The sequence below is a fragment of the Bubalus kerabau genome, chromosome 5, assembly GCF_029407905.1.
Source record: "Bubalus kerabau isolate K-KA32 ecotype Philippines breed swamp buffalo chromosome 5, PCC_UOA_SB_1v2, whole genome shotgun sequence".
NCBI classification, from domain to species: domain Eukaryota; kingdom Metazoa; phylum Chordata; class Mammalia; order Artiodactyla; family Bovidae; genus Bubalus; species Bubalus kerabau.
Window position 1 is genome coordinate 121153840 of NC_073628.1, and position 25850 is coordinate 121179689.

General features: G+C 35.7%; 1 protein-coding gene across 9 annotated transcripts in view; it reads left to right on the forward strand.

The window, feature by feature from the left end:
- The window catches only part of SWT1 (SWT1 RNA endoribonuclease homolog), a 112538-nt gene that overhangs the window by 36174 nt on the left and 50514 nt on the right, over nucleotides 1-25850 (forward strand). For all 9 annotated transcript variants that reach the window (XM_055582938.1, XM_055582934.1, XM_055582941.1 and 6 more), the window contains 6 exons: nucleotides 888-981; nucleotides 8628-8773; nucleotides 10249-10412; nucleotides 11555-11693; nucleotides 17258-17406; nucleotides 20952-21139. In XM_055582938.1, coding sequence (XP_055438913.1) covers nucleotides 888-981; nucleotides 8628-8773; nucleotides 10249-10412; nucleotides 11555-11693; nucleotides 17258-17406; nucleotides 20952-21139 — 880 coding nt within the window. The remainder of the gene's footprint in view (nucleotides 1-887; nucleotides 982-8627; nucleotides 8774-10248; nucleotides 10413-11554; nucleotides 11694-17257; nucleotides 17407-20951; nucleotides 21140-25850) is intronic.

Here is a 25850-nt window from a genome sequence, read left to right on the forward strand (position 1 = left end):
TATAATCTGGGAAAAAAGTTAAGGCTCACTGGCCAGCATATCTTTACTTTTAGTGTGTAAGAGACTTGCCAAGGGCTTAGATCAGTCTTTGGATCCAGGCTTCAAAGATTATTATCCATAAATGGGTCTGGGGTGTGGTGCTTCTTTCTATATTATTAATAAGTACCCCAGGGATTTCTGAGGCAGGTAGTGTAAGGACTTATAAAAATGATATCTTTAGTCCTCTTTCTACATATTACATTCTTTTCATACACACACATACACACACACAACTTATTACATGCTTTAAGACTTGGAGAATACCAGGGGACACTATATCAGCTACATACTAACATTTGTTAGAAATTACTTTTTGTATTCTCTTCCTAGTGCCCATGTTGTCTTCTTCTGTACATCTCTCTCTAAATGTTATTGCTTAGAGGTTAAGAAAAAGCAGACACATGAAAGTGGTTCTGTTGCTGGTAGAACAATTGCTCATTATTTTACTGACCTCTTTTAAGTTAATATGAAACAAAATATAATCATATAATTTGCTTATAATCTCTTAAGTGACTGAACTGAGACTAGAATTCATAGCTTTTGGTTTCTAGTATGGCATTTTAACCTACTGATCACATTTCTTTCCTTCGGGTTTATTAATAGGCATATTCTCTTCTGTTTTAGTAAACTATCAATTTAATAAACTATCAGTTAATTAAACCCATAAATATATGAATTCTAGATCCAGAATTTTCAGGTCATTGTTTTTGTTGTGTTTTATCTTCCTCCTCTTATTAAAAAGTTTTCTTTGTTTTAGATGATTCAATTTGTAAATATGGCCTAAATTGTTTATACAGTTCCCAGATTTTGAGTGTGCTTATTGATTGTTGCTTTTGCTAAATTCACAGATGGATTGAGTGATGAGAACAATGATGATCGTGTATTAAAATGCTGTCTTCAGTACCAAGAACTATTCCCTTGTTCTCTTGTTATTTTGTGCACGTGAGTTTCATAATCATTTTACTCTTTTTTTTAAAATAGCAATTTCTATTAAAGAATTTTTAAAAATCATACTATAATGACCATACCAAGGATCAAAAACATATATAATATTCTAAATCTCCCAGTAAATATATTCAGTTATATCTCACATTCTTATAATGTGCAAACTATAGAGGAATGAGATTTGAATCTCATGAAGTTTCATTTCAACTTAAGTTATATGATATTCAGAAAACTTTTGAAAAAGCAAGGGAGAGTCAATTTAACATCCCAATAAAATAGTTAGAAATGAAAATCTACATTTTGGTCATGAGGCAGGAGGGTTAATTTATTTGTTGGGAAAGGCTAATGTATGTTGCAGTTATATCCTGAGTGCCTGTAACAGAGTTAGAGTTGAAATTCTGGGTCTACCACTTACCAGCTTTGTGACCTTGGAAAGCTGCTTAATGTTTCTTTATGTGTTTCCTTATGTGTGAAGCATAGGGAGAATAATAATACCTGCATTTATGAGGCTATTGTGAGTATTTAATCAGAAAAAGTATGCATATATGACTTGGAAGAGTGCCTCATACATAAAATTATCTCAGTAAGAGTTTTTCCTCCTTCTGTCCTCATTCCATTCCATTCCTCCATTCCCAACTAATATATTAATAAGTTAGTTCTAAGGTAAAAGTAGCAAATTTTATTTGCCAAATTGTATTTATCATGTATGAGAAAAGGCTCTATAGGAACTGATAAGAGCAATTTTAATTTGTAGTTTTAGTCTGAATTGTATTTACTTCAGAATGGAGTTTTTATAGTTTCATGATCATGCCAAAATTCTCTGAAATGAAGTGATTATGGAAATGAATAGCTTTTAGATTTTTCTGGTAAGAGGCTTGCCAATTATCATTTTAGCTGTGTTCAAAGATAAAGTTGTTTTTTTTTATTTTAAAAGAAACAGATTTCTATCTCTACCTTCATATGTCCTATTAATCTAGGACATAATATATCATCCTGGAGTTTGTTGAAGGCTGAAATAGATTTAGTAATATGTTAATCGTTTTGAATTTGAGATAAGCTAAATTTGAGAGAGAATTGTTATTTTTTTGTTCCACTTAGAATGAAAATTAAATTGGTGAGATTTAATCAATTCTCCATTATTTCTGCAGTCACTGTTCTGGAATGAACAGATGTTAACAGTTTTTAATGAAATGAAAGTTTGTGGTCAAACTTTTACCTCTGGCATTGTCATGTTCCAGACAAGCCTTTTTGTTTTTTCCCTGTTAAGTGTGATAATCATACTTACTGTGTAAGTCAGACATACTTAATGTGAGGATATATTTTTACTACTTTAAGGGATGATGAGATGATTAACATTAATATTAATAATGGCAGTGATAGGAGAAACCGTCTATAAATACTACATACTATATCTCATTCTAAGTGCTTTACTCACATTTTTAATCTTAAGTATGTGCCAGCAACGTCCAGTTAGTATTTCCAGTCCACATCTCTCTTCTAAACTCTAGACTAATATATTCATCTACTTATTTGATATCTGTTTGGATGTCTCATAGACATCTGAAACCTGCCCTCTCCAAAAATTAACTCCTAATCTTTCCTTCTAAACTGTTCTCCATTTGAATAAAAAAAGGCCATCTTCTACCCATTTTGCTAAAGCCAGAAACCTTGGAGACATTTTTTTATTTCTGCCTTTCCTTTATAATCTTTAGTCAGGCAAATAGCAGGTCTTGTGTGGTCTTCTTTTCTTTACCTACTCTGCCACCATCCTATGTCAAGTGATGTTATTTTTCCTCTTCCTTTTCTTCTCTAAGATCCATTATGCTCTCTACTTCCATATTCTCCTTCATTTATTTTTCAAAAAAATAATAATGGTATTTTTAACTTTTTAAAAGTTTTGTTATGAAGAATTTCAACAACATTCAAAGTGAAGAAGAGTTAATAAACTCCTAAGTACCCAGCTACAATAATTATCAAGTTTCTACAGTTCTGCTGCTAAGTCACGTCAGTCGTGTCCGACTCTGTGCAACCCCATAGACGGCAGCCCACCAGGCTCCGTCATCCCTGGGATTCTCCAGGCAAGAACACTGGAGTGGGTTGCCATTTCCTTCTCCGATGCATGAAAGTGAAAAGTGAAAGTGAAGTCGCTCAGTCTTGTCCAACTCAGCGACCCCATGGACTGAAGCCTACCAGACTCCTCCATCCATGGGATTTTCCAGGCAAGAGTACTGGAGTGGGGTGCCATTGCCTTCTCCAGTTCTATTACCTTATTATTTCCATCTACTCCCTGTCTTACAATATGATACAGTTCTTTTTATATTGAGGGAAGCTGTATGATGTTAAAATGGCCAAATCTTAACTACACAGTGTGACAATGGATACTCTGGTTGTAGCCCCACATCCCTCTTGATACATAGAACACTTCCATTATCCTAGAAAATGTGCTTATGCCCGTTTTGTGCCCTTTTTCTAGTTTCTTAAGGTGGAAGCTAAGATAATTTATTTGAGACTCCTCTAAATTTTCCTTTAAGCACTGCCTTAGCTGCGTTTCACAAATTTTGATACATTTTTTTTAAATTCAATTTAATATGCTTTATAATTTGAATTCCTGGTGGTCCGGTCTAGTGGTTAAGACTCAGTGCTTTCCCTGTTGGGGCTGGGGTTTGATCCCTTGTAGGGGAGCTAATCCTGCAAGCCGTGGTGCAGCCAAAAAATAAATTAAAGAAAATAATGTTTTATAATTTCCCTCATGATTTCCTTTGACCCACAGGTTTTTTTAGATATTTGGTGCAGTTAACTCCAAATATTTGCAAATTTTCCAGTTATCTTCTTGTTATTGATTATACTTTAATTCTGTTATATGACTTGAGAACATAGTTTATATGATTTCTATTCCTTTAAATTTGTTAAATGTGGTTTTATGCCCATGAATAAACTCTTGGTGAATGTTTTATGTGCTCTTAAGAAGAATTTATTCTGCTCTTGCGGGTCGAGTATTCTATAAATTTCATATAGGCCAAGTTTGTTGATAGTGTTGTTTAGGTCTTTTGTAACTTTAGTATTAATAATCTGTCTACTTATTTTATGATTACTGAGAGAGGAGTCTTAAATTTCCCAGCTGTAATTTATTTGTTTGCTTCTCCTTTCCATTCTGTTTGTTTTACTTCATGAATTATGAAGCTCTGTTGTCAGAGGCATACACATTTAGGATAGTCTTCTTGGAGAATTGACACCTTTCTCATTATCTAATCACTGTCTTTGTTCCTGATAATATTCCTGATTCTGAAGTTTCCTTTGTTTAATATTAATATTACTATTCCAGTGTTGTTTGCTTTGTATTTATAATATATATATTGTTCATCCATTTACTTTTAACCTATCTATATCTTTATATTAAAGTATTTTGTAGATAGCATATAATTGATACTTTTCTTTTTTCCATTCTGACAATTTCTGTCTCATGAATTTCTACTATTCACATTTAATTGGTTGGATCAGAATCTACCATTTTGCTAATTATTTTTTATTTGTTCAGCTATTCTTTTCTTCCTTTTCCTTTTTCTTTTTTTTTTCCCCCCTTGGATTAACTATGGTGCCATTTTATCTCCATTATTGACTTTGTACCTTTTTGAAAAAAACTTTATAATGGTTGCCTTAGTGTTTATAATATACATCTTTACTTGATCAAAGTCTGTCTTTAAATAACACTATGTTGCTTCATGTGTAGTATAAGTATTTTAATATGCTTTGAATTTCTCCCCCCATCCATTTTGCTATCATTATTACATATTTTACTTTTACAGAAACAATAGCACAGTACTTTGTAATGTTTTTGCTTCACTCATTTGTCATTTAAAGGAATTAAAAATAAGAAAGTGAATGTTTTTATCTTGCATTCCATTTTTAGCATTCTTTATTTCTTTTTTTGAATCCAAGTTTCTGTCTGGTGCCAGATTTCTGGTCATATTCCTTTTGCCTAAACAACTTTGACATATGTGAGTATGTTGGCAGTGAATTTTCTGATTTTGTTTGATAGTGTGTTTATTTCTCATTTATTTCTGAAGTATATTTTTACTGGATATGCAATTCCTGGTTGATTTGTTTTTCTGTTTCTTTAAGTATTTTAAGGGTATCACTGCATTTTCTTCTAACTTCTTTGATTTCTGATTAGAAGTCTGCTATAAATATTTTCTTCCTCTGTGTGTAATGTTCTTTTGGTCTTTTTTCCCCCCCTCTCATTGCTTTCAAGATTTTTTGTCTTTTTTTTTTTTTAGCAGTTTGTTTTTAGCATTCTTTAGCAGATGTACCCACTCCAGTGTTCTTGCCTGGAGAATCCCAGGGATAGGGGAGCGTGGTGGGCTGCCGTCTGTGGGGTTGCACAGAGTTGGACACGACTGAAGTGACGCAGCAGCAGCAGCAGCAGATGTACCACGTGTTTGTGTATATGTTTGTGATCCAAGCATGCATGCTCAGTTGCTCAGACATGTCCAGCCCCTCGTGACACCATGGATTGTAGCTTGCCTGGTTCCTCTGTCCATGGGATTTTCCAGGCAAGAATACTGGAGTGAGTTGCCATTTCCTCCTCCAGGGTATCCTCCCAACCCAGGGATTGAACCTGTGTCTCCTGCATTGACAGGTGGATTCTTTACCACTGAGCCACCTGGGAAACCTGTATGCTTGTGGTAGAGGAGAGGAAATTATCCTGCCTGATGTTCTCTGAGCTTCTTGGATCTGTGGTTTGGTGTTCATTTTTTAGTTTTGGAAAATTCTAAGCCATTATTTCTTTAAATATTTAATATTCCTTCTGCCCTATTCCCTCTTTTCTCCTTCTGGTATTACAGAATTATTAATACATTGTAGTAGTCAGCCTCCAAGATGATTCCAGTGATTCCTTGCCTCTTCGTATCTTTTTGTTTTTGTTTCTTGGCTGCACTGTACCACTTGCAGGACCTTAGTTACCCAGTCAGGAATCAAACCCAGGCCCTCTGCAATGGAAGTGCAGAGTCCTCACCACTGGACCACCAGGGGATTCCTGTTCCTCTTAGTATTAATTCCCTCGTGTAGTCCTCTCCTACGTTGTACCAGGGTTGATCATCTGTGTGACAGATAGCATGCATCAGAAGTGATGGTATATCACTTCTAAGATTAATTTATGAAAGATTGGCACTTCCTTTTTGGGCACACTCTTGTTTCTTTCTCTTAGATCAGTTGTTCTGGGGAAGCAAACTCCATGCTGTGAATAGCTCTGTGGAGATGCCCACGTGGTAAGAAACTGAAGCTGCAAGCCAAAAGCCAGTGAAGGGCTAAGCCCTACCAATAGCTACATAAATGAGCACCAATTAAATCATGAGGTGACACTGGGGAATAGTATGCTTCAACTTTGTGAGATACCCTGAGCCAGAATCAGTCAGTCAAGCTGCTCACAGATTCCTCACTTTTAGAAACTGTTTGAGATAATAAAATGTTTTTTTCACACTACTAAGTTTTGGGGATAAAGAGTTACACACCCAATAGACAACTAATACATGCCTATATATTTGACTATTTGATATTGTCCAACAGCTCTTATATATATTTTTTTTAACATTTTCTTCCCTTTTGTTTCAGTTTGGATAATTTCTTTTGACCTGTCTTAATGTTTGGTCTTTCCAGTAGACTCAGTGTTGAGTCTACTGAGGAGCTTGTTGAAGGCATTTTTAATTTCTGTCTGGTTTTACATGCTGTTCACCTTTTCTGTTGGGCTTCCCAGGTGGCACTAATGGTAAAGAACCCGCATGCCAAAGCAAGAGCTTCAAGAGATGTGGGTTCGATCCCTGGGTGGGGAAGATCCCTTGAAGAAGGGCTTGGCAACCTGCTCCACTATTCTTGCCTGGAGAGTCCCATGGACAGAGGAGCCTGGTGGGCTACAGTGCGTAAGGTGACAAAGAGTCGGACACGACTGAAGAGACTTAGCACGCATGCATTCACCTTTTCCATTAGAGCCTTTAACACAATCTAAATTCTTTAAAATTTCCTGTCAGATAGCTTCAATGTCTGTGTCATATTTGAGTCTGGTTCTATTGATTGCCATGTCTCTTGGAAGTATATTGCTTTTTTTCTGGGTTGAATTTATATGCAGATTTTAAGACTCAACTCTGTGATTTCCTCCCTTCTTCAGTTTCCCCTTAACTGTCCATATGTTTTGGCCCGAGCTACCTAACATTGCCTTCTGACATTTCAAGCCGCAAAGGCTCTGACTTTCTTCCTGAAAGCATTGATGAGTTGGGGAATGCCCTCAAGCAAAAAGATAGAAAAGTGTGCTCTTAACCTTTGCAGTGTCTGTGTCTTGAGTGTACATTCCCCTCCACCTTCTACCTTCATTTTATTGCTCTTTAGTGCCTTCAAATAGATTTTGCCTTTTTTGTTGTTTTTAGTCTAGATTTTCTAATTCTGTCTATGGGAAGTTAGTCTGACCAAGCTATTTTGTCATTAACAGAAGCTGGAAACCTGCTAGTCTCAAGAACAACAGTTTGGTAAACACAGATCTGATGTCAGTTCTGCACTGAAGCCCTTAAATCTCTTTCCATTTATTAATGTTCTTGACTTTCTCTGTAGGCACGTAAACTGGTCTTATCCACTATTTCTAATCATCCTGGCTTCTTACAGCATATAGCAAATTCACATCATTTGTCTTCAATCATCAGTTCAGTTGCTCAGTCATGTCCGACTCTTTGCAACCCCATGAACCGCAGCACGCCAGGCCTCCCTGTCCATCACCAACTCCCGGAGTCCACCCAAACTCATGTCCATTGAGTCGGTGATGCTATCCAACCATCTCATCCTCTGTCGTCCCCTTCTCCTCCTGCCCTCAATCTTTCCCAGCATCAGGGTCTTTTCCAGTGAGTCAGCTCTTTGCATCAGGTGGCCAAAGTATTGGAGTTTCAGCTTCAGCATCAGTCCTTCCAATGAACACCCAGGACTGATCTCCTTTAGGATGGACTGGTTGGATCTCCTTGCAGTCCAAGGGACCCAACACCACAGTTCAAAAACATCAATTCTTCGGTGCTCAGCTTTCTTCACATCCATACATGACCACTGGAAAAACCATAGCCTTGACTAGACGGACCTTTGTTGGCAAAGTAATATCTCTGCTTTTCAATGTACTATCTAGGTTGGGCATAACTGTCCTTCCAAGGAGTAAGCGTCTTTTAATTTCATGGCTGCAGTCACCATCTGCAGTGATTTTGGAGCCCCCAAAAATAAAGTCTGACACTGTTTCCACTGTTTCCCCATCTATTTACTTAATAGACAAGTTACTTAACCTTTTTATACTTCAGTTTCTCATGTGTGAAATGGGGATAAAAATTAGTACCGCTCCTACCTAAGAAGTTTGTTGTGGGAATTAAATGGATTGATATATATAAAGTGCTTAGCATAGTTCCTGATACCAGGAAAACATTCAATATGTAGCAATAATAATTATTCTCAAAAGCTAAGATGATATGCCTCTAGTGTATGATAATTTATCTTCTGCATTAAAATATTATCCTTTATTATATATGTACTGAGAAGCACAAACCTCTGATTAGACTCCATGTGATTTTAGTTGCCATATGATTTGTCTTATTTTTTATAAAATATTTTTTCCTCCTAATCCAACCTAGGGATGATAGAAATTTAAGAAACAAAGGCCTAATAAGTGGTGTGAAGTCATTCAGTAAAGAAGAATTGAGTACAGAGTTATTAAACTTATCTCTGAACACAGATGTATGTCATCAGCCTTGTATATCTAAACAACAATTGAAAGCAGGTAGTATTCTTACTACAAATAATTAGAAGTAAATCTTATTTTGTGTACTAAGAATATTGACAACAGTTGGAATTAATAGTAGATTTTTATTTTGTACATTTAAAGAAACATTGTTTGGAATATTTGCTGGCACATAAATGGTAGAAATGAATGAATATTATAATGGTGATCCAAGAAAAAGCATACATTATTGCCTTCTATATATACTGTTACAAATTAATTTGTAGTTTTGTCTGTACACTCATATACATTTTTATATATTTGTAATCACCATGTGAATCCTATTTTTTTCCTTCACAGAGGATACCTTTTAAATTAATAGTAGCTATAAGAAATATCCATTTGAGGTTGAGAAAATAGTTTATTCTTAAAATCACTTTCATATTCATAACTTTCTATTAACATAGTAAAACAGTAATAGAGAGACTTGGACTCTAGTGGTAATGTTTTTAAATTTAAACTAATATACACATTATTTAAAAACATATCTCACCATTTCCTTCTGAGGGAAAAATAATTATTGAAGTTTTTAATAGCATATGTATATGCTTCATATATTCATTTGAATATATGCTACTTATTTGGTGCTTATTTGACCTTTTTGGTAATAAAATTTCCTTTGTCATAATATTCTAAATGGCCTTTAGAGGCAGTTACAGAATATTCTTCTTTATAGTTTTTCAAGGGAAATATGCTTTTGATTTGCTCATTGTATTACTGACATTTAAAATTTTTACTTCATAATCATAGAGGTAATCCCCTTAATATTTTGAATTTTGCCATAAAAAATTGCTGTTGTTTGCAAGTGTCAAAATAGTAATTATAACGAAATAATATAAATGAAAATAATCAAAACTAATATTAGAAGGTGAAGGTGTATAGGTAGTTAAATCAGAGATTCTAGTCTTTTCAAGACAATTTATTGATGTGAGTTATGTTTATGATTTTTGGAAGTAAACACATTTTGATCCATAGGTCTTGGTTTTCTATTATAAATATTAAGAGATGCAAAGAATTGTTTTAATTTTTAATTTTTTTAAATAATGAAAGGTTAAAATATACACATTTCTCAAATTTTTTTTTCTTTCACATTTCTATTTTAGTAAAAACATTTCATTGCCTTTTGTCAAAAAGATAAAGCATTTACTAATGTAATATGTATTGCATCTAAAAACAGCTATACTAAATATTTCTAAATACTCTTTATTTATTTGTTTTGGCCATGCCACATGGCTTGCAAGAGTTCTCCGAACAGGGATTGAACCAGGGCCAGGGCAAGTGAAAGCCTGGATCCTAACCAGTAGCCCACCAGTGAACTCCCCTAAATCTTGTTTTAAAAATATTCATTAGTTCTCTAGATTCAAATACTAATTATATCCATTAAATATTTATTATTTATGAACAAATACTAATTATATATGTAAAATATTTACTATTAATGTCCTAAATAAAGCTTGTAACTATTTGTTTTGAAGAAACAACACCTTTGGAAGAGAGCTATGAGGAACAATCTACAAACTCTGGACTACCCCTTCTACTTGAAAACATTGTATCTGATCTCGAAAGATCTCTTGGAACAGCTTTATCTTCCATATTAGAAACAGAAATGAAAATTGCTTTTGGAAACCTCTGGATGGAGGTGATTATTTGAACGCTTAGTTAAAGGTTTCTTTTTTATTGCTAAAGATTTGTTGCCTTATTTTAAGAGATACTATTTGTATAAAATATATGTTTTATTGTAATAATTGATATCACATTAATATTTTTCTTGAAGTTTTTGGAATAACTTTAAAAACTAACTGATGGACATTTCCTAAAGATTAGGACTATTTTTTATCATTCATTTTTTCAGTGAACAAATATTTATTGGGTGTCTACCATCTGTTAGACACATTTCCTCCATGGAGCTTAAATTGAAAGAAAATGTCTCATTTTTAATTTATTTGAGTCAAAATGTCTATATTGTGGCTTATGTGATACAAGTTTGAGAATCAGAGTGTAAATTTGGTGTTAGTAAAATATTTTGAATTTTCTTTAGATTCACATCTCTTCTGTAATAAGTAAACATCACATTTGGAAATAGTGGCCTTCTTAGTTTAATGTTTGTTTGCTATTCACATTTATCATTAGGAGAAAGTTTATTCCCTATCAATTGCATCTATCCCAGATATTCAGTGAGATTCTAATATTTGTCAGTGTGGCTTGATTATACTATCAAGTGTTAAACCAAGATGTTGAAAAATGATCAGATTCTAGGAAGGTTGACGTAAATTACATTTCATAATAGAGTCTGATAAAGTGATTGCATATGAATGATTGAAGAAAGGATGTAACGACATCTTGTAGTACTTAATGATGAGTTTTCTTTATAAACATGTCTTTATAGGAGTGTAGCGAGTGTCAATTATAGTTGAAAATTCTTTTCTGTATAGATGTTTTTCTCTAGTTTTAGGAAATTAGATTGATTTTGTTGTAGAAATGACCATGTTGAAAGGTAGATGACAACTTTTGCTGACTAGAACTAGTTTTTCTGATTAAAACTGTGCTTTCTTTTGGCACACATAGTTTCTGAAACTATAAGTATTACTACTAATGTGAATTTTATAAAAGTAGTTTTCAGTGAAATAGGCATTTTAAGACTGTGACTGGCTTTTAATAAAACATCTTTTAGTTTAAGAAGAATTCAATTATGTTTTGCCTAGAAATCTATGTAGGAATTCCTAAATAGGTACTTTAAAATAATAGAATAATAAGTACATCAGTAATGCTATTTTCCTCTAGATGCTGTATGTGAAACCTCCATGGACTCTAATACATTTATTACAGTGCTTTAGAAAACATTGGTTGGCTGTATTTGGATTAGTTATGGAAAAGAACTTGCTCTTAACCATTGAGAGTCTATATGAAAATGTCCGTAAAGGTATGGATCTTTCATTTTGTCTTTGGAAGTGTTGTGTTAAAGTCAGAATAATAGATATATCCCATGGAATGTGAAGATGAATTAATAAAAAATTTTTCAATTAGTTCTTAACCATTTACACTTTTAATTTCTTAAGGAAATTTATGGCAGCTAGATGAATGGATGGAGTTCATAGAGATTGTGACTGTTCATAGTATCATTTTTGATGTTCAAATAGTTAATCAAGATTTCTACTTAAAATACATGGTTAAGGAATAGGAATCCTTTGACTTTGGTGCATAATGAATTTTAGAACCACAAGAGACTAGAATCAACCACTTAGTTGGTAGTTCTTAAACTGTATCACACAGAACCTTCTTGAAGTGCTTCTGGAGTTGCCAGAGATTAGGGGTGGAAAGGTTGATAGGGAGCCTGATAATAGTGTGCCTTTGGCCTTCAACCCCAACTTTAGCCATTAAGCTTTCTTTTATTTATGTAGAGAGATTCCGTGTGTGATTAAAAAAGAAAAAGTTTTTCTGCCAGGAAGCAAAAGATGTTTAAAGCACTGATCTAATGGTGGGCTACAGTTTCAGTTCAGTTCAGTCACTCAGTCGTGTCCGACTCTGCGACCCCATGGACTGCAGCACGCCAGGCCTCCCTGTCCATCACCAACTCCCGGAGTCTACCCAAACTCATGTCCATTGAGTCAGTGATGCCATCCAACCATCTCATCCTCTGTCATCCCCTTCTCCACCTGCCCTTAATCTTTCTCAGCATCAGGGTCTTTTCAGATAAGTTAGCTCTTCACATCAGGTGGCCAAAGTATTGGAGTTTCAGCTTCAACAGCAGTCCTTCCAATGAACATCCAGGACTGATCTCCTTTAGGATGGACTGGTTGGATCTCCTTGTAGTCCAAGGGACTCTCAAGAGTCTTCTCCAACACCACAGTTCAAAAGCATCAATTCTTCAGTGCTCAGCTTTCTTTAGATATAAGTCCAACTCTCACATCCATACATGACTACTGGAAAAACCATAGCCTTGACTAGACGGACCTTTGTTGGCAAAGTAATGTCTCTGCTTTTGAATATGCTATCTAGGTTGCTCATAACTTTCCTTCCAAGGAGTAAACATCTTCTAATTTCATGGCTGTAGTCACCATCTGCAGTGATTTTGGAGCCTAAAAAAATAAAGTCAGCCACTGTTTCCACTGTTTCCGCATCTATTTGCCATGAAGTGATGGGACCAGGTGCCATGATCTTACTTTTCTGAAAGTTGAGCTTTAAGCCAACTTTTTCCATTCTCCTCTTTCACTTTCATCAAGAGGCTCTTTAGTTCTTCACTTTCTGGCATAAGGGTGGTATCATCTGCATAGCTGAGGTTATTGATATTCCTCCCGGCAATCTTGATTCCAGCTTGTGCTTCCTCCAGCCCAGTGTTTCTCATGATGTACTCTGCATATAAGTTAAATAAGCAGGGTGACAATATACAGCCTTGATGTACTCCTTTTCCTATTTGGAACCAGCCTGTTGTTCCATGTCCAGTTCTAACTGTTGCTTCCTGACCTGCATACAGGTTTCTCAAGAGGCAGGTCAGGTGGTCTGGTGTTCCCATTTCTTTCAGAATTTTCCACAGTTTATTGTGATCCGCACAGTCAAAGGCTTTGGCGTGGTCAATAAAGCAGAAACATGTTTTTCTGGAACTCTCTTCCTTTTTCGATGATCCAGTGGATGTTAGCAATTTGATCTCTGGTTCCTCTGCCTTTTCTAAAACCAGCTTGAACATCTGGAAGTTCATGGTTCATGTATTGCTGAAGCCTGGCTTGGAGAATTTTGAGCATTACTTTGCTAGCATATTTATGCGCTACAGTTTATGGGGTCGCAAAAGAGTCCAACATGACTTAGCGACTAAATAAATATTATTAAAGTCTGGGTTTTATCATTAAGGAAACTAGATTTGAGAGAGTAAGTGATTTGTCCAGAGTGAACAACTCCATTTCTTTTGCTGTACCTTTAAAAAGGAAAGTATAAACCATTATTAGGATGTTCAGTTAGTTCTTGACTTTTCTCAAACTCCATATGAAGTGATCTATTTTATGTATTAGTTATATCCTGTCTACTTTTTAAAAACAACTGAGTATAGATGGGCCTTTAAAGGACCACCTGAGTACAAGAGAGTTTAAGTTAGGCTTAAATGTATGGATGTGAGAGTTGGACTGTGAAGAAGGCTGAGCGCCGAAGAATTGATGCTTTTGAACTGTGGTGTTGGAGAAGACTCTTGAGAGTCCCTTGGACTGCAAGGAGATCCAACCAGTCCATTCTGAAGGAGATCAGCCCTGGGATTTCTTTGGAAGGAATGATGCTAAAGCTGAAATTCCAGTACTTTGGCCACCTCATGCGAAGAGTTGACTCATTGGAAAAGACTCTGATGCTGGGAGGGATTGGGGGCAGGAGGAGAAGGGAACGACAGAGGATGAGATGGCTGGATGGCATCACTGACTCGATGGACGTGAGTCTGAGTGAACTCCGGGAGTTGATGATGGTCAGGGAGGCCTGGCGTGCTGCGATTCATGGGGTCACAAAGAGTCAGACACGACTGAGCGACTGATCTGATTTGATCTGAAAGGTACAAGAGCCAGGTAGTGAAGAAAAACCAAAGAGATATTTTTACTATAAGACATGTGCAAACAATTATTGCAGTACTTGAACACAGATTTTAGCACTAAGCTTCCTAACAGCTAAGATAAAAAAAAACATTCTGTGCCAGATATACCACTTCTCTTTTCTCCTGAAGTGTAAACTCTGAAAATGTTTTATATCTTTATAAATTTCCCCAGGGAACTTAAAGTTCCTAATCAATACTTTATGACATATATGTAGTAGATGTTGCATTAATATTTTTTTTTAAAGTTACTGATCTTTAAAATAAAAAATACACTTTCCAGGCCTTGACCTTTAACTAGAAAATATTTATTAGGGGTTTTATTATTAAGGAATGACATATTGGACACGTCTTCAAAGCATTTTAAAAGATAACATGGAAACAGTGTTCATATCTTTTACTAGGGACATAATTTTGTTGCTTTTGTCAAAAGATGAAGTCCATAAACCATGTGTGATCTTAAGTAAGACTTGGTTTCAAAAATGGGATATCCAGTTTCCATCTTCCATTTGTCTGTTTTCCAGGGCTGGGCAGTTTTTTTGTGCTTATATGGAACTTAGAGATAGTCGTCAGTAGTTCTATTTTTCTCTAATGACAAGAGAAGTGAAGAGATATGACTGCTCCTTTCGTTAAAAACTCATTTGTAGGATTATTGTGTAATCATAATTTATTGATCTTTGATCTAGAAGAATCCGATGCCTAATGTTTACTGACTTGTGAATGATATGTAATAGAATTATAAAAATGCCTTCTGCTCTAAAATAATTTTGAATTAGAAAAAATTACAGATAATTCTGTTTATGATCTTTTAATACTATCTGCAGCTGTTGAATTATACGTGTGTTTAACTTACTGTATCAAGCATGTCACTTTAGATCAATTCATAGAAAATTATGTAGAAAATGAGTAGTAGCTTTTTCTGACTTCATTGTCTGTATTAATTTTAACCTAAATACTTATTGAGCTTATATAAACATTAAATTATTTCAGCCATGTAGATTTTTTTTATGCTTTGTCTGAGTACTGAATTGATCATTGACATTATACTTTTGCCTTAATCTTTAGTAAAGAAGTCTTTTAAGATGAAATAAAATGATTAATTCAAGGATTTCAGTCCTATCAAACAGACTACACTGGAGAAGCACCATTAAAAGAAGTTGTGCCCAACTGCCTCCTCTGAGGAGATTTACCTCCTTTCTGTCCTCTGTAGCATCTCTTATCTCTAATTTTCCCACAGGAATTTGAACTAGTCTTTGATTTTAAAAATAACTGAAAGTGTTTTGTAAGGAGATGCACTGTTTGCTTAATAAAAAGATAGCCAGAAACCTGGCTGTAACCATCACATTAGATCAGAATTTCAGAATATTGAGTAATTAATTATGAAAATCCACTTTTTATTTTCATTTAACCTTTCAGTATTTCACAAGCAAATATTTGTTATGTAAGTTATACAGAAAAACTATTTTTCTTAACTCATAGTGCCAGTGTTTCAGAATAAAATAGAATTTCTGAAGCTGTGAACCTAAAAGAAAACAAAGGAAACACATTGCACTGTGGTTATTTTAAATGCCTTTGAAAACTGTTATGCAGTATTCTATCTTAATAATAGAGATAATTTTTTCTATTCTGAATTTTGGTAACATTAGAAAGCTGTTTAACTTCATTGTTCATAACTTTGAATCTTTGAAATTATTGTCACCACTTCTCCTAATTGGTTTGAGAATTTAATGTAAGCAGGTTTAGTTCCTTGAGACAAAAATGTTGCATCTTTAAATTATTACCTGTAGATTAACTCACTTTGCTAATTTAAGGGGGAAAAATTCTATTAGCTTCTTTTGCCCATAGCTCACTGTTAACCCAAGTTGTTTATTTTTCGCTGAAATTGTATTGTGTCCAGAGAGAACACATTTTCAGTAAATCTGGTATTTTATTTCATGTGATGGGATTTGAAGATAAATCACTACATGATAACTGAGTTGATTATGAAAGGTACTATATATAATTTAAGTGCTTTCCACCAAAATGTAACACTGTGGTGTCTCAAGAGTAATCTGTATACAAACAACCTCAGTTTTGAAAATCTGTAGTTTAACTCAGATTTGTTTGGTGATTATCTCTTCTGAAGAGTATAACATTCTTTCATTTTACTGTTAATTTTTAAAAATTGAAGTATAATTGGAGTATAGTTGATTTACAATGTCATGTTAGTTTCTGGTATACAGCATAATGATTCAGATACATATATATGCATATTCTTTACATTGTGGTTTATTGAAGGGTATTGAATATAGTTCCCTATGCTATACAGTAGGGCCTTGTTATTTGTGTATTTTGTATGTAGTAACTTGTGCATTTCACTTTTACTTTGAAGTTGACCATTTTGAGGGAAATTTTGGAATCTGAATATAGTCTCAGTATCCATAGGAAATTGGTTCCAGGACCCCTGAGGATAGCAGAATTCTCCATGCTCAAATCCCTTGTATAAAATGGCATAGTATTTGTATATAACTTACACATTTTCCTATATACGTTGAATCATCTCTAGATTAGTTGTAATACCTAATACAATGTAAATGCTCTGTAAATAGGTGCCAGTGCACAGCAAATTCATCTTTTGCTATTTGGAACATTATAGAACTTTTTTCCCCCAAATACTTTTGATCTATAGTTGATGGAAACTGTACATGTGAAAACTTACAGATATGGAAGGCCAGCTTCACAGAATGCCAGAATCAACTCCAAGAACTTTGTCTAAAACTAAGTCTCATTATGGCTTTTTACACCAGAGAGATAAATTAGGAGCCTGTAGATGTAAATGTGTACTCTCTTTAAATTTCTTAATTATTATTAGATTGATTTTCCAAAAACATTTTTGTGTTGTATACTCATTCCTACGTATTTTTTCCTTCTTAATTTTCTGTTACCAGCTAACAAAGCAGTGGATTTTACAACAGTGAAATTCCTGCTTCAGGATTCTGAAAGTTTGCTACATGCTTTCAGTACAAGGTCAAATTATGATGGTATTCTTCCACAGGCCTTTGCTCAAATAAACAAACTGCTCCAAACATTTGCAGAGGTAAGATACCTTTAGAATGCCATTTAGAGTAATCATATATGTTATAAGAATGTATTTATCAGACAACAGTAGGTAAGAAATTAACTTACTCTAACATACTAAAAGCATTAAGTAAATATTAAGTGAATTGAATGGGGACTAAACAATCCTTCTTACAAGTTATAAAATACTCACACTCCTGTGGAGGCAGTGTCACAGCAGTTGTTGGGATTTCATATTGTTTCATTTATGAATAGAAGAGAACCATGCTTTGTTGCCTGACTGCTCATTTTTCAGTGCTCCTGACCAGTGGATCACAGCCTGCATCGAAATACTTCAAAAATTTTTTTAAGCATGCAGATGCCATGCCCCTTACTGAGTAAAATTTCTGTCAGTGGTGCCCAGAAGTGTTTTTGTTCTTGATTCATATTTTATTAATCAGGAAATTAATATTGACATAATCCAATTATCTAACCTACAGACTGTATTCAAACTTTGCCAGCTGAACACCTACCAATTTTTTAACAGGTCTCCTCATGTGATTCTTATGCAGTCTGCCTACCACTGATGCCTTTTTGCCCCTTTAAAATAACTATGTGAGTTTTGTCCTTAGTAATACTGTATTTCTAGAGTCTTCTGATTTCAAATCTATAAAATTCAGGTCATTTTATATGCCTGAAACAGTTCAAAAAACTCAGCATCACAATTACATTGTTAAATATCAGTGATACTTTCATCTAATGTATATATATGTGTGTGTGTGTGTATGTGTGTGTCGTATTTTTTCCTTTGAGCTATTGAATTGGCCAGGTTTTCCTCTGTGGTTTTTTTTCTGGTAACATAGGCCCCGGTACCTATGAAGTAATGAAAGGATTAGATGATACTAAACTTAGTCATAGTTACTGAGGAAAGAATTTAACTTGCTTAAGACTAAAAGAAGCATCTTTTTGATAAACTAACAGGAAATATATGTTATTTCTTGAGGAAAGAATTGATTTAAGGGGTGAATAATCTTTTGGTTTAAGATGACCAAAACATTGGTACTTATTCTTTTAAATGGCAAGTGTGACTTATAGAATCTTCAGTAGGGAAGAATGGACCTGGGAATTTAGGAGTTGCAGCTTGAATATTTTAATTGAATTGTGTAGGGAAGAGCACATTATCCTTTCTCTCACAGAACTGAGCCCTAAAACCCTATCTTTAGTGAAACAACCATTGTGAACAAGATGGAAAGTTTAGGATACTTAGAGTCTTAGCAGCCTTTGAATTAAAATTATTGAGAATAAAAAAATTAGGAATGATTGAGTTAAAAATGATACCAAGATTCTTTTATCAGTTGGAAACCTAGCCATGGGAGTTTTCTCCCATGAAAAGTTTGATATTAAAATCTAGTGGTGTTTGTCGCATAATTGTATGCCTGTTATATGTTGCCCACTTGTAAACATATTGGCCTGTTATTTAGTAAGTTATTTATTCTTGGATCCTGATTTTCTAGCTGTCACATTAGCAAGAGATTCAAGAAGACAAAGGACAAAAAATCTAGTATTCTCTTTAGTGCTTTTCCCTCAACATTAAGCATTAGTCTGATTGTTTGAAACAACTTGTGTTTTTTCCACAATTAGAGCTTTCAAGTATTGCTTTATTTTCGTGTTTGAAACAATTCATTGTCTAAGTCAGCCAAGAACATTGTGATTTAGCTTGGGCTTTTAAAATGCACTTTCAATAGCAGTTATTTTGTAGAGTACATGTGATTTATGACCTGAATACTTAGTTATGTGTCACTAACTTGAACAATGAAAAGAAAGAGATTACCTCCAGGAATAGAATATCTAAGTATAGTAACTGTAAAAAAAAAAAAAAAAAAAAAATCCCCCTTATCTTAATTTACCAAGTGTAGAAAATCAGAAAAAGAGGAATATTCATTATTCATTTGATTCTGAGAAACCAAAATGGAAAGTTAAGTAATGTCATTTTCCAGATTTTATATAAATGGGGTAGAGGGAAGGATATATATTTTTTCCCTTATGAACCTTTTAACATCATAAAAAAAAAAAAGACTTGCCCTTCCAGAATGATAGACTATTTAAAATAAGTCTTTTTAATAAACTTTAGACTTACGTTCCTCAGACTTCCCATCCTGACTAGTTGTGTTTTTAATTTCTGGTTATTTAAACTCTCAAAGCCTTAATCCCTTCTTTTATAAGAAAGAGTATAATAATCTCTGCCTTAGAACTGTCATGAGAATTAAATTAATACTTGTAGAGCCTAGGAAATGGTAACCCACTCCAGTGTTCTTGCCTGGAGAATCCCAGGGACGGGGTAACCCTGGTGGGCTGCTGTCTATGTGGTTGCACAAAGTCAGACACTACTGAAGCGACTTAGCAGAGCAGAGAGCACATAGTAAGTGCTATGTAAGTGTTTGATAAAGCAGCCTATTTGTATGTTGCATACACTTCTGTTTGAAAGCTGAGAAAAAGCATTATGTGATGATTAAACACATTTATCTCAAAACAAAATTCATATTTCTGTTCATGTGTATTTATTAAGTTCATAATTAATGTAAACAGGCAGTTTTCTTCCTTCCTGAAAAGAAATAAAAGGGTAATATTTACCTTTATGAGCTGGAGAGAGAATATAACCACATTCATATATACTTATTCATATATACTTCATTCACTTATACTAAAGGTCAGATTCTGTTCATGTCTCTTACCAGCTGTGTGACCTTGCATAACTTATTTATCCTTTCTTTGCCTCAATAAAATGTAGATAATCATAGTATCTCCTTCACAGAGTAGTTGTGAGGATTAAATGAGTTACATAGATATAAAGTTCTTAGAAAATTCCTATACATAAGAAGTGCTCAGTAACTATCAACAGTTGTTACCCACAGTTTTGGAAATTTCCTTTTTTTTTAAATTTGATAAGCATGAAGCTAATGTTTAAAATCATACTTTTATCAACAAAGGAAACCTAATGAAATGGAGTGATTTTATTTAAGTTCACAAAGATGTTATAGATGAGCCAAGTCAACAAACTCAATAAACTCATAGTTAAAAACTTTTTTTTGCATTCTATCATATGTATTTTTCACCTAAGTTAATATTTTCACCCAGGGTGATTTTTTTAAAGAAAATATCACTTGAATCAATGGTATTGCTTTTTCACACTGTTTAGAAATATGCTCAGATCTGTTCTTAAATATTTTTAATTGATCATGCTATTTACTATACCATGTCCTTCCATCAACTACCAAACTTCTTAAAAGAGCAGTATATAACCATTGTTCCCATTTCTTTGCTCACTTATTTCTTAATCCCTTACAAGTAGAATTCTACTTCTATACTCTGTAATAAATACATTGGAAATACTGTTTCATATAAATGAAAAAGAAAAAAAATTTTAGCTCTGATTCTATTCTGGTAATATTCTGTACATAATCAAGGACAAAGAATAAATAGCACTTCCAAGAAAGGCAGAACATTTGTAATCTACAACTGGCATTCTTTCTCTCTCACTTACTAGTGAAGGACTTGCTGCATATTATGTAATTCTTATTTCCCCAGGGCAAGGCAAAACTTAAGCAAAATTCTTCAAAAAATACACCGGGTAAAAGCCAGGAAGATAATTCTCTGACGAAATCTGATAACCAAGAAATCACCATTTTCTCCAGTTCTTATCCTCCCCAACCCAGCAGGCATCAAGAAATCTGGTCTGTCCTAGAGAATGTTTGGATTACACTGTATCAAAACAGGTACTAAATTAACAAGAATTTTTGAGTTTCAGGGTTTTCCATTATTGCTAGTGTTCATTAAATAGTGTTTGGGTTGTGAAATTTTTTTTTTTTTTAACTACAAAGTGTCTTAGTTTTTTTAAAATTCTGTTTGTTTATTCACTTTTGGTTGTGCTGGGTCTTTGTTGCTACTTGGGCTTTTCTGCAGTTGCGACGAGCAGGGCTTACTCTAGTTGCGATGGACAGGCTTCTCATTGCTTCTTTTTTTGCAGAGCACAGGATGTGGGGTACATGGGCTTCCATAGTTGTGGCTCCCAGGCTCTGGAGCACAGGCTCAATAGTTGTGGTGCATGGGCTTAGTTGCTCCACGGCATGTGGGATTCTCCTGGATCAAGGATGGAACCTGTGTCTCCTGCATTGGGAAGTGGGTTCTTTACTACTGAGCCACCAGGGAAGCCCTGGTTTGTGCCTTTAGCAATATAGTTTGTACTAGATTATCTTATGAGGGCCTTTTGTCAAATTATACCTTGGAGGTAGTGCTGCTTAAATAGGGGCTCAGAATTATCTGGAGAGGGTAAAAAATATATATGGTTAGGTTCTCTTGTTAGAAATTCTAATTCAGTAGCACATGGCTTCCATGGTGGCTCAGCTGGTAAAGAATCCACCTGCAGTGTGTGAGACCTGGATTCAGTCCCTGGGTTGGAAAGATGCCCTGGAGAAGGGACAGTTACCCACTCCAGTATTCTGGCCTAGAGAATTCCATGGACAGGGGGAGTCTGGCAGGCTATAGTCCATGAGTCACAAAGAGTCAGACAAGTCTAAGCAACTTTCACTTCACTTGAGGACTGAAGCTGAACTAGTGCTTCTGTCTAGTGATTCAGATGTGGAACTTTGATGAGAATCATTGCCAGATATGTCAGATCGTTTGCCAACATGTCAAAACCAATGACTAGTCACCAGGAGTGGCTAAAAAAATTAGCAGGATCCGAAGGCTTCTAAGAAATAAGATGCAAAATAATGTAAAGAAAACATCGGTCTGGATTAGGAAGAATTCATGTAAAAATTTTTTTATAGATAAATACTTAAGTTGAGTAATACTTTTGTTACTTTCATACACATATTCTTGTCTTAGTAAAATGAAAAGATAGAGACCATTTGTGAGTAGGTCTTTAAATAGGTTGCTGGAGTAACTTAAAAAATAATCGACAACAACTGATTTTAAAGTAGGCCAACACTCCCTTCCATAATTTTCCTCAAGCCCATAGTCTTTATATAACTAATATGTTGATCATAATGTATGCCTTGAAATATGATTTTGGTTTGAGAGCCTGTTTTTTTATTTTGGATTAAGAGCCTCTATCCATTCTAGTTGTTTACAAGAGCAGTAAAGTGGTCTTAGCACTCCATTTAAACATCTGTTCTCATTCAATTATAGATTTAGGACTGATTTTTAGTCCTTGACTATAATTAAAAGTTTTTTCAAACAAATTATAGTCTTTTATACTAAAGAAATAACTATATCTGACATGTGAGGTAAAGAAAACAATATTTAAAATTTTGTAATCTCATATAAAGCAAAGATTTTGTTTGTCCAGTCTTAATGTATTTTTAATGTTGTGGCTTATCGTATATTCTTGTTAGCAGAATGTTGTTTATACCAGACAGAGATAATCACTTTGAAACTGAAATAGTTTAAAACAATAGTTCAGTTCAGTTGAGTCATTCAGTCATGTCTGACTCTTCGCGACCCCATGGACTACAGCACACAAGGCTTCCCTGTCCATCACCAACTCCCAAAGCCTGCTCAGACTCATGTCTGTCAAGTCAGTGATGCCATCTAACCATCTCATTCTCTGTCGTCCCCTTCTCCTCCTGCCTTCAATCTTTCCCAGCATCAGGGTCATTTCCAATGAGTTAGTTTTTGCATCAGGTGGCCAAAATGCTGGAGTTTCAGCTTCAGGATTTGTCTTTCCAATGGATATGCAAGACTGATTTTCTTCAGGATTAACTGGGTGGATCTCCTTGCAGTCCAAGGGACTCTCAAAAGAGTCTTCTCTAACACCACAGTTCAAAAGCATCATTTCTTTGGTGCTCAGCTTTTTTTATGGTCCAACTCACACATCCATACAGAACTATTGAAAAAACCATAGCCTTAACTAGATGGACCCTTGAGGGCAAAGTAATGTCTCTGCTTTTTAATATGCTGTCTAGATTGGTCATAGCCTTTCTTCCAAGGAGCAAGCGTCTTTTAATTTCATGGCTGCAGTCACCATCTGCAGTGATTTTGGAGCCCCAATAAAATAAAAGTCTGTCACTGTTTCCATTGTTTCCCTATTTGCCGTGAAGTGATGGTACTGGGTGCCATGATCTTAGTTTTTTGAATGTTGAGCTTTAAGCCAACTTTTTCATTCTCCTCTTTCACTTTCATCAAGAGGCTTTTTAGTTCCTCTTCACTTTCTGCCATAAGGGTGGTGTCATCTGCATATCTGAGGTTATTGATATTTCTCCCAGCAATCTTGATTCCAGCTTGTGCTTCATTCAGCCCAGCATTTTGCTTGATATACTCTGCAATTAGCAGGGTGACAATATGCATCCTTGATGTATACCTTTCCCAATTTGGAACCAGTCTATTGTTCCATGTCCAGTTCTAACTGTTGCTTCTTGACCTGCATACAGATTTCTCAGGAGGCAGGTCAGGTGGTCTGGTATTCCCATCTCTTTCAGAATTTTCCATAGTTTGTTGTGATCTACACAGTCAAAGGCTTTGGTATAGTCAATAAAGCAGAAGTAGATGTTTTTCTGGAATTCTCTTGCTTTTTCGATGATCTAGCAGATGCTAGCAATTTGATCTCTGGTTCCTCTGCCTTTTTTAAATCTAGCTTGAACGTCTGGAGGTTTTCAGTTCACATATTGTTGAAGCCTGGCTTGGGGAATTTTGAGCATTACTTTTCTTGAGTGTGAGATGAGTACAACTGTGCAGTAGTTTGAACATTCTTTGGCATTGCCTTTCTTTGGGATTGGAATGAAAACTGACCTTTCCCAGTCCCATGGCCACTGCTGAGTTTCCCAAATTTGCTGGCATATTGAGTGCGCACTTTCACAGCATCATCTTTTAGGATTTGAAATAGTTCAGATGGAATTCCATCACCTCCACTAGCTTTGTTTGTCGTGATGCTTCCTAAGGTCCACTTGACTTGTGCTCCAGGATATCTGGCTCTAGGTTAATGATCACACCATCGTGTTTATGTGTGTCATCAAGATCTTTTTTGTATAGTTCTGTGTATTCTTGCCACCTCGTCTTAATATCTCCTGCTTCTGTTAGGTCCATACCATTTCTGTCCTTTATTGTGCCCATCTTTGCATGAAATGTTCCCTTGGTGTCACTAATTTTCTTGAAGCGATCTCTAGTCTTTTCCATTCTATTGTTTTCCTCTATCTCTCTACATTGATCACTGAGGAAAGCTTCCTTTTCTCTCTGTGCTATTATTTGGAACTCTGTATTCAAATAGGTATATCTTTCCTTTTCTCCTTTGCCTTTCACTAAGCGAAAGAATATTAAAGCAAAAACAATATTTAAGGGGGCGGTCCTAAGATGGCGGAGGAATAGGACAGGGAGACCACTTTCTCCCCCACAAATTCATCAAAAGAAGATTTGAACACTGAGTAAATTCCACAAAACAACTTCTGAATGCTGGCAGAGGACATCAGGCACCCAGAAAAGCAGCCCATTGTCTTCGAAAGGAGGTAAGAAAAAATATAAAAGATAAAAAGAGAGACAAAAGAGGTAGGGACGGAGATCCGTCCCGGGAATGGAGTCTTAAAAAACAGAGAAGTTTCCAAACACCAGGAAACATTCTCACTGGAGAATCTGTGGCGAGCCTTGGAACCTCAGAGGGCAACATAACTGGGAGGAAAAATAAATAAATAAATAATTCAAACCCACAGATTACGTGCCCAACGGTAACCCCCAGTGGAGAAGCCCCACAGAGGCCCTCATCCACCACTAGCAAGTTGGGGCTGGGCAGGGAGGCGGGGGCTGCATTGCTTAGAGTAAGGACCAGGCCTGAATGCCCTGAGGGCAGTCTGAGGGAACTAACTTGAGATAGCAAAGCAGACTGTGGGATAGCTATCCTGGGAAAAGCCCTAACCTAAGACACCGCCAGGCCTGCTAACAGAACAAAGAACTGAGCAGAGCTAGCCGGCTGTGGACCTGCCCATCCCTCACCGGAGACAGGCAGGCAAGAGCAGCCAGAGCCAGAAGGGGGCAATCGCGGCCCCAGAGAGGCATCATCTACCAAACTGCAAGCAGGCTTTGTTGCTAACCAAGACTTCTTGGGATTCGGAACAATCGACATCTGCCGGGAGGGTCGCAGCCAGAGATCAGCTCCCCAGAAGAGAGACACAGCACACCTGAGAAGGTGCGCCGGTTATACACCCAGAAAACTGAGTGGCAGGGATGGGGGTGGTGATAAGTCGCAGCGACCACATTCGCCAAGCACCTAGTCACCTGAGCTGCTCGGACATGGAAAGGGCACAAAATGCAAGCCCAACTGAGTCTGCGCCTTTGTGGAGTACCTGAGTACCTGAACCTGAGTGCTTAGACCTGGGAAGTGCATACAACCCAGGGCTGGCCTCAGACAGTTCCCAGCAGAGCAACCTAGAGCCTAAGCAGTGTAGACAGGGAAAGCACACATGCCGTGAGTGGGGCAAACCCAGTGTGGATGAGACACTG